Source organism: Scardinius erythrophthalmus, assembly GCF_964197995.2.
Source record: "Scardinius erythrophthalmus genome assembly, chromosome: 16".
Classification (NCBI taxonomy): domain Eukaryota; kingdom Metazoa; phylum Chordata; class Actinopteri; order Cypriniformes; family Leuciscidae; genus Scardinius; species Scardinius erythrophthalmus.
In genome coordinates this window covers 22,007,441-22,017,783 of record NC_138236.1, presented here as the reverse complement: position 1 = coordinate 22,017,783, position 10,343 = coordinate 22,007,441, and the positions used below count along the sequence as shown (strand labels likewise).

The window sequence follows — 10,343 nt, the reverse complement described above, 5'->3', positions numbered from 1 at the left end:
CATTGAGTATTATAATACTTTGATACTTTCGTGAGGTTGGGTTCATCAGGTTCGACCCTAACAAATCTATTTCCTTTATTTCTGAATCTTGTTGTGTGTGTGTGTGTGTGTGTGCGCGCGCCACTATTCGCCTGGGTTCATGCGGTTTCTGTATTCTCACGCGGCTGTAGCATGGGTGTGATGAATAGGCGGAGCGCTTTTCTCTACGGCAGCCAATGGCTGGGCGAGCAGGGAGGAGCCTCTCTTCTCTCAGCCAATGGCAGAAAAAAAGCTCAGCCGTGTCTCCGCGTGCGGACACCATGTGCACTGGAGAGCGCGTCTGTGTTTCTGAGACACAACGTGTAGCTGCCATCTCCTCTCGCATGATGTGATCACGTTTCCCCCGGATTACTAGTGAAGTGAAAAAGTGTGCCATTTTCCTGACAGGTTTTACCCCAAAAGGTTGCTCTCTGATAGGACTGTGTAGAAACTTGACAGGTCGTTAAATAGACAACTCATTCCATATTTTCACTGATAATTCTAATGCTCTTTAAAACGGCCCACTTTCCAACTTAGTAGCTAATTATGTGGCCGAACGTTCATGCTGTTCCTGGGTGCCGAACATAAGCGTCAACGGGACAGCTTGGAGTGAAATTATTGAACAATTTGTTTTTAATCAGTTCTTCCCACCCTGAGGAGCGTGCCTGTCACGAGGGGCGTGCCTTATTAATATTAAACAGTGATGCGCCTCTTCGTGCAGTGTTCGCGCTTCTACTCGGGGAGGTGTGACGTCACGTGAGCGGCCCGTGTTCGTTCCAGCTGAGCGAAAAGATCGGACGGTTCAAGCTCAAAGCGTGCGGCAACTCACATGCAGAGAGAACTGAGCAGAAGGGGGTGACCACAGGGAGAAAAAGCGATTGAGCGACTGCATGGAAAAAAACGTCAACATCCCACCAATCGCACTACGCAGCAGAAATTGACTCAGCAACACTTTCTTCGTTTTGTTTTCATTTGTTATTTTGAGACGACGCATTCAGGAGTTCAGCGCGCTCAAGTTATCGTTTGCATTATTGGATTTTTTTGTAATTCTCCCAGATTTTTCCATTCTCCACTGTTCTCTACTGGAACCGTTATATCCGGTCAATTGCTTCTTTTTTTCCCACGTTGGACTTGGACATAACGCTATTCTGGACATTCTATCTATCTATATTTTTTTAAAAGTTCCAACATAAGATAAGCTAATTTTCTGGAAGTACTGGGAATGTGTATTTTTATCCACTCGACCAATCTACAATCAAATGCAAGCAGAATGGCACTCTTTGTTTAAACATCTTATTTTCAAATAAAGGTAATGTAAAGTGTATTTTTCTTTAATGTCAGATGCTCTGGTGCACGTGAGCCGAGCAGGTCTTTCCTCTGTCTCTAAAGTAAACACGGTCTCGTGTTGCATGACTTCACAACTTTATGTGTACTTATATACTCTTATATACTTATATACGAACTCAATGCAAATGCATGATATATTATTATATGCTCTGTTTGACTACGAACTTATGCTTATGCTTTATTTTTGTTTGTTCGTTTCCTCTATGAATTGTCATGTGATTGATTTGACGGCTGCACAATAGTACTGAACCACTCAAGCATCTAGCGGTCAAGGGAGCTCAATCCGGCAGACGTTGGATGATGGCCAGGCCGCTTTCACAGCTCCTTCCCCCGGACCGTCCCTCTGCCGGAGCCAGTCCGCAGTTTGGCAACAGTAGCCAGGCAGGAGGCTCACTTAACGGAGGACACTTAAACTCAACAGCAAATTTGAAGTCGCTCCTGCAGCTTCCCGTGAAGGGCGACCAGCGCGTCAAAGACTGTAGTGAAATGAAGGGTGAGGAAACGCACCTGCTTCCCTGACACTCAGTGTGTATTAGAATATACAGGCTCTCTATCAACCTTTTGTGTGTGCTCCTTTAGACAGTCAAAATAATGTGTTAATAATCCCCATTCCAGGTTGTTTCCTGATTATTACGATTAGTGTGTTTTTTATGCTTGGTTTCACATGTCAAATGGCAGAGCCATGTGCAATTGCGCGTATCTCTCAGTGAGCCAGACAGTACATCACATGTGACTTAGTAGAAGAGATAAACAAGGCTAGGCCATTCAGCCACTTAGCTCTCTACCCAGGTACTTTGAGGTCAGCTATTGGCTAAGCCATTTTAGCCATTACAGACCTGCATAACCACACAGACAGAAGTTTTCCATTGCCTGCAAATACAACGTGATTATTGGAAAAGCTTCTTTATTGATTGCTGTCAGTGTTTTGTACTGATTATCTAGTTACCATTAATGCAAACTGACCCTGAATAGTCAAGTAGAAAATCTCTAATCCAGTGTCAATCCATTTTCCATGTGCATGCGGCTTGGGAATCATAAATCTAACATTAAAAGCACTGCCATTACTTTTGAACATGTTTAGTTCTGAAACTGCATTTCAAATTATTCAAGAACAGCTTTTGCTCTTTTTGTGTTTGTTTTTAAGCGTTGGTATTTTACGCGACAGTCTGCAGTTTTTTCATAGATAAATGTACACAAACTTAAACAAAACATTTTTATGGTTTGTTTTTATACAGTATAACTAAACCAGAAATGTCTCATTTCAAACTGCCTTTACTGGTCCTGGTTTCCACACCAATGCACCGTAAAATGCCTAATTTAGCATAACTAGTGTTGTTAAGATTTTAGACCCCACCTAAATAGTTTTAGATGGAAACCTTCAGCCGCCATGTCCGACTTCAAAATGTTTTAGTTTCGCATCGTGCCTGTCCATTAGAAGTGTTTTTATACCAACTAAACTTCACCAGTACCACACTACTCTATATCTCAGCCTATACCACAGCAGAGCAATGTAGTATTGCAATGTTTCACTAGCGTAATGTTGTGGTATACAATACGCGTCTGCCTGTTGTGTTACGCCTGTAGCCTTTTGCTTTTTGCGTCATGGCTTTGGTTTAGCCATAATACAGTAGTTTTGTAACGTTTAGCCATTGTTCAATGGTATTGTTGCTGTAACACAGAGTTAAGCAGTGTCACTGCGGTGTAACATTGTAATCGCTTTACCATGGTCTTTCAGGAATGTCAAAACACATTAATCTTTAGCAAGGTTTTTCAAAGGTTCTTCGTTTTGCATTGATGCACCGAGAGTCAGAGCTATTCACATGTGTTGACATTGCAGAGGTAGTTCTCCCAGAGGGATGTGAAAGTAGCTGGGAAGTGCTATTCTTTCCCCAACTACGTAATCTTAGCGCCATCAGAAATATTGCTCTCTTGAAATCAAGTCAAGTCAATAGATGTGTTAATAAGAATAGTTAGTATGTCTTTTTACATTGCTCGAGATATGACAGTAATATTTTCTGCAGATTAAATTGGATTTCACTTTCCTTATAGGTAAGGACAGGTTGGATATGGATGAGGACTCTCTTGGCCGTTGTCCTATGCGCAACGGCTGCAGCAATGGACTAGCCACTGACAGCAATGGAGCAGGCACTGGCAGCTTCTCAAACAGCAACAACAGTTCCTTCCTGGGCCCGTTGCTATGGGAACGAACATTGCCATGTGATGGCGGGCTGTTCCAGTTGCAGTACATGGATCTCGAGGAGTTTCTGACAGAGAACGGGATGAGCAGCATGCACAGTACCTCCAACTCCACCTCAGCTCAGATACCCTCGCAAAGCTCTCAGTCGGCCATTCCCAACCAGGGCTCCCAGTGCCTGCCCACCTCACCCCCACACTGCTCCTCTTCGTCCTCACCGACATCCTCCACCGCCTCTTCCTCGCCCTCTCTGCTTGGGCTGGACATGCATACGCCGCAAAGCATGATGGGAACGGCAGACTGCTTGCACGGTGAGTTTTCTTTCGCAACTTGCTGCTGCGGAACGTAAGCTAGAGAGGATGTTAAAAACCCACGAGACGAACGGTCTGAGGGCAGGCCGCCGAGATGAAGAAAGGAAATGCCGTGACCCGAAAATGAGGTCTTACTCGGTTCAAACACTTCCCCAATTCTGCTTACAAGAATTCCCCGGGATTTTTGTCCGTTTGCGAGCCGTAAAAAGCACGAGGCTTGTCCCTTGGGTGTGTGTTACTGTGTAGTTTTAGTATTAATGGTTTGGGTGTGTGTGTTGTTATGAGTGTGGATAGATGCTATTTCACTATTTGGATTGTCAAGAGGTCTGGGCATTTTTTTGGAGTGAGTGATAGAGGGTGTGCAGCTGTTGTATTCTATGTGAGTTGTGTTTTATAGGTAGGCTATGTGTTAACATTGGTTCTGTCAAATCAATTAATCGCGATTAATCGCATCTAACATAAACGTTTGTAAATATGTGTGTGTGTATGTTTGTTTGCATGTATGTATGTATATATATATATATATATATATATATATATATATATATATATATATATATATATATATACACACAAACACACACACAGGCTATATTATATTTACAAACTTTTATGTTAGATGCGATTAATCGCAATTAATCGATTTGACAGCACTTCAATATTGCAATATTTAATCAAAAGTGAAAGGTTTGTGTGGTTGTTTTTGGATGCTACAGTATATGAAAAGAATGGGCTGGTTAGAACTGTACAAAAATACTTGCAGCAATGAAAAAGTGGATTTAAAAAGATAAATAGGGATGACAGCACGTGAAAAGAGAGGAAAAGATTGTGATTTAGAGCTGAGAACATGATGGCGATTGAAAGGCTGGTAAGTAAACAGTGAGAGACACACAGGTGAGCCAGAAGCAAAGAATGAAAGGAAGAGACGGCGTGTTTGTGATTGTGCTCGCATGTTTTTAAATCTCCTCCTCTTCTCACACGCTTGGTCCATGTGCTCTCGCTCGCTCACGTGCCGAGGCAGGCAGAGCGAGGACAGGGGAGGGGCAGAGGAGAGGAGGTATGTGTGTGTGACTAACAGACAGGGAGAAACTGAAAGATTGAGATGGAATGACTCAGGGCGAGTTGATGCTGTACTTCCGATTAGATGTTTGTTTACGTTTCTGTAGTGGCTGAGAAGAGATAGAGAGAGATTAAAAGTGCTGCTGGTAAATATTTAGAATGTTCAGGGCGATTAAAGAGCACATGCAGAAGCCATCACATCACATATTTCCACAGATTTGATCAAGCTCTCTCAAAAAAAGAGGTCCTGTGTCAGTGCATGTGCCGCAGTGGACAGTAAAAAGAGGATCATTGCCAAATGGGGTTAAAGTTACACTTAAGGGTACTTTACAGATTTTAGATTAGGTTTATGGCCCAAACAGATTTTCAAAACATAGCAACAGTAGTTTTGTCGTGCTGTCGTGACAGGGTTCACTTTTATTTATTTTTTTTATTTTAATGAAGGTGTGTATGGGGTTGTAACTTAGTTAAAAAAAAATTATTAGGAAAAATATATGTGTGTGTGTTATATTATTATTAATTCTTTCTTTACATTTTTTTTCTTTTTTTAATCAATTTAATATAAATGTATATATTTTGTTTATCAGGGTATGGCTATGAGTATGTGTGTGTGCGTGTTTTATCTCTAGCTCATATTATTTCCTTGCAAATGTGTATGTTGTTCTAAGTTAAGTCTATATTAAATATATCTGGGGAAAAACAATAATATATGTATGTATATGTGTGTGTGTGTGTGTGTGTGTGTGTGATTCACTATCAGTTCACTATCAATTTATTTGTGGAATGAAAGTAAGCATTTATAAAATGAAACCACCATTTCAATGTTCTGAAATCCAGAGATCAGGGTAGAAATATTGGAAAATGGAAAAACAAGAGACGGATTGGTGGATTGAGTTGTTGTTTGCTGCCTGTTACTGCCCCCTTGTGGGTCGTCTGGGTACAGTTTTGAGAGACCCATTATTCTGAATGCATACATTTAGCAACGTGACTTAATCAAGGGATCTACTTTGTGTCTACCTTCAGGCACTCCACCAGGCAGCTTGGAGCCAACACCCTCACCATCTTCCACTACATGTCCACCACTCCCTACTCCACCCAATACTAACTGCAACGAGGTGGTGCCGTCCTTCGACCCTGATCCCGCAGACGTCGCACTGTCGAGTGTGCCTGGACAGGAGGCGTTTGACCCACGCAGGCATCGTTTCAGTGATGAAGAGCTCAAACCTCAGCCCATGATTAAAAAGGCTCGCAAGATGCTTGTCCCTGATGACCTGAAGGTGAGAATCTCAGCACAGCATCATTTTATGGACATAATTCATATAATGTATCAGATATACAGAGATCCTAAGAGATTTATGTTCCTAATCTTGCCAGCTGTGATGGTACATGTTTTCCTATCTCTTGGTCATATGAACATGTGGATTTTGTGAAACATGTACTTTTTGTTATAACAGCTTACAGTCAATATTATCATGTAGTTGTCTATCTAAGCTCCACTAGTCATCTATCACAGTGCAGTTTTTTGCGAACGGATTATTTGGCAGAAATGTAGAAATAGTTTCTGCGCCACTTATTGGATGAAAAATTCCACTCTCATTTTGTCCAACAGGCCTGGCGTTCTTCATGCCTCAGTAATGCAGATTTCAGGCATGTTTGCATCAGTACAGATGGTGACACTGTGACATTGTCACTCACTGATAACAACTAGATTTTTTAAATTAAAATAAGACATATTCAAAATCATCATTAGTTCCCCAAACCCATTACTAGAATAGTTTTAGTATTATGAAGTATCAGACAGTTATTTATAAAGTATGATATTGACTTCATTAGGGAATGGGTGGTACCATTATGCGATCATGTCTCAATTCTGAGGCAGATGTCTTGGAAACCGAGGTTCTCAAATATGCCAGCTTTTTTGTTATAAAGGGCACAGCAGTCAAAAGCGGGAATTCCTTTGTAATCACAGTGACCTCTCCTCTACGAACAAATAGATATTTTGAATACTTGGAAAGGATAGGAAAGTTATATATATATATATATATATATATATATATATATATATATATATATATATATATATATATTTCTATATAGGAGTTATAGTTCAAGCCAAAATGACATCATTTGTCATCATTTACTTGACCTCATGTCTTTCCAAACCTATATAACTGGATTTGTGGAATACAAAATAAGTTTTTTTTTGAAGAATGTTTCCACTATGTTTGTCCAAATAATGAAAGTCCAAAACAGTGTTATTTTAGTATTAAATATGTACTATTATAGTATTTATTCATATTTTTAACCCGCTTTTATTTATGTTTTAGTAATTGTGTAAATGTGCTTTTGTCATATTTATTTGTTTACATGTTTGTTTGTTTGTTTATTTATCTTGCATTAGCACAGATTCACTATCAAATTATTCACTTTTATAAAAGCAAACCATGAGTTTTAGTGTTCTGAGCTTATGGTAGAAACATTTTATTTAGCTTTTATTTTTGTTTGTGTTGGTCATTTGATTTTGATTTTAGTATTTCAGTTAGTTGCCAAGGACACATTTCTAATTTTCATTGAAGTCTTTTTAAGTTTAAGTTTTTTATCTTATATTTATATTTTATTTAATGTCAGCTTTACTTTTATCATTAACAAATATTTTAGATTTAGGTTTAGCTTTGGTTTTTGACACTGCTTCAAAACAACACTGGACCCCATTGACTTTTAATTGTATGAACAAAAAGATTTAGACATTTTTCAAAAAAAAAAAAAAAACCTTCATTGTTCCATTAATTAAGGAATGCTTGTAAACAGTAGATTAACTTTAAGTATAATGACCAATCGAATAAATAAGGGTTTCCCAAACTGGTTTTCATCAGGGAACTGCAGGGGTTGATGAAAAGCTGATAATTAATAAAATCATAAAAATGCAAAATTGAAATAAAATGCATGCTAAAAAATATATTTTGTTTACCTGCATGTCATATGACAGCTAACCGACAGCTTTAAATAAATAAAACAGTTCAATAATTATTTGTATTTCGAAAAACTGAAAAAAGTAAATGGCATAATGGGAATTGACACTTTTATGAGAATGTATTTAGTGTTTTTAAAACAAGATTTATTACTGTTTTTTTCATGACATCAAATTTACTGTTCCTCACCACTACTGACAGAGTGGTGTGAACCACAAGCCTGCGCCTGGCACTTTGAGAACAGTCACAGAACCTCAGTCAAAGTTTGCTGGTTCAAAGCCATTTCTAGCTGGAATGTCACTCAGAGTTGCTATGGAAAACCTCGAACACTTACATACGAACACACACAAATCCCAGTCGCACATCTGGCAAAGCTCTACACCTACAGTTGTAGACATGTTCTAATGTATACTTTTTTTTTTTTTTTTTTTTAAGGATGAGAAGTATTGGAGTCGGCGTTGTAAGAACAACGAGGCCGCAAAGCGCTCTCGCGATGCTCGTCGACTGAAGGAGAACCAGATCTCTGTGCGCGCCGCCTTCCTCGAGCGTGAGAACGCTTCACTCAGACAGGAAGTAGCCGACATGCGCAAAGAGCTCGGCCGGTGTCGTAACATCCTGAACAAATACGAGAGCCATCACTTGGATCAATAAGAAGGAGAGGAAGAAAACGCGAAACAAAATGATGATGGATGGAGAACGCAATGAATGTTCCTATGATAGTCACGCTAAAAGACAGATGGAAAGTGGATCAAATACATGGAAGGATGTCTAAAGACGGCACAAAAGCTCAAGTTTCAAACTGGAGTGAGAGAGCATGTCACCTCTCTTAACTTTTTTTTTTTCCCTAGTAAGGTACAATGGCAAGATTTTAATTATGGAGAGAAATGTATATTTTTATAAGGTAGAACAATGCTTAATGGTGAAAGGAAAATTTTGAAATTAATTTTTGTATATTTTCTATAGCTATTTTTGGGAGGGCTGTAAAGTATAGATAGAGGGAACTGGTTGAGGTATCACTGTAATTTAAAATCAATTCATGAGGTATTTTTGAAGCGATCAACTCTTGTGAAGGAGAAAAATTGAAGCCTAGACTTTCACAGAACTTTAAAGATTTAGAGAATAACTTTCTAGAGAAATTAAACTGTAAAATACGGAGAAAAAAATATACATTTAAATTTGTATAAAAATGTTAATATAGATTTATTCAAGCACTTAAGTTGTGATAAACCTGTGTGTAATATTTTGGCAATGGTGACCGAGGACAACCAAGGATGAGGGGAAACGACAGGTGCATCTCAACTCTTTGGGGAAAAACATTGTCTATCAGTTTACTGCTGATATTTGTTTGTCATTCTCAAAGGAAAACTAAACATGTAATGATGATAAGGAGATGGTTCAGAAAGACATGCATTAATTGTCACATATTTTACTGGCATTTTTGTGTTTATTTCCTTGGTGAACTCCGTAGGATTCTTCTCCTGTCTACAATGTACTCATCTTTTTATAGCAATCTGACTCACAGTTGCAAACAAAAAACAGCTTTTTAGCAACAGCACACATCCACAACGTGCAGATCGTAAGTGAACTTGCAGAGGCTGTTCTTGCTGTGCAAAAACACAATTTGGACCTCTATGGATTGAACATATATATATGTGTATATATATATATATATATATATATATATATATATATATATATATATATATATATATATATATATATATATATATATATATATATATATATATATGGGACATGACTTTCATCTGATTGTACAGAATGATTTCTTATATTGGAAGCACGGGAAATTGCATTTCAAAACAGGTTGACATGTAGACATTTGGCTATGTCTGCGCTTTTGCTGGTTTTGCACCTGTATATGCAAACACATTGAAGCCAATGAGCGCTCTTACTTTTTTTGAAACAATATTGAATTTTTACAACCTGTTTACTGGTGTCAGTACAAATGTTTCAAAATCTATTAGTTTTGTGGTTCCTCGCTGGTTCTCCAGTCATGTCTGTTTCTTTCCTTAACGACCATTAAAGTAACTTCACTTATTATGAATTATTATTGATCTGATCATTATTATTACTATTGTTGTTGATACTACGAATGAATTATTTTTGTTATTTTATTTTCTTGATATTGTCTATTTTATGTTCCTTTAAAGCCCCCCCCCCCCACACACACACACACACACACACACACACACAAGTCTCCTCTCAGCTGTGGAGATTTTGTCAGTTCCTCTTTGTTACAGCATTCATCGTCAACACCAGTTATAGAAGAAGTGTTGCCCTGACAGCCAGGTCAATTTGTGTATCAAAGGAACACTGGAAAAAAAAAACTGGTGCCCTTGGTGATCACAAACTGCTTCCCCGAAATAAATGGATTTTTTTTCTCTTTATTTCTGTGCACTAGCATTATAAAGACCCATCATACCA

General features: G+C 38.5%; 1 protein-coding gene across 1 annotated transcript; it reads left to right on the top strand.

Moving 5' to 3' along the window:
• Positions 1–756: 756 nt before the first annotated feature.
• On the top strand, positions 757–9,321 carry dbpb (D site albumin promoter binding protein b). Its single transcript, XM_081388114.1, has 5 exons — positions 757–1,327; positions 1,608–1,858; positions 3,415–3,870; positions 5,953–6,206; positions 8,334–9,321. The coding sequence occupies exons 2-5, from the start codon at positions 1,663–1,665 to the stop codon at positions 8,547–8,549; spliced, it is 1,122 nt and encodes a 373-aa protein (XP_081244240.1). The 5' UTR covers positions 757–1,327; positions 1,608–1,662; the 3' UTR covers positions 8,550–9,321.
• Positions 9,322–10,343: the final 1,022 nt, after the last annotated feature.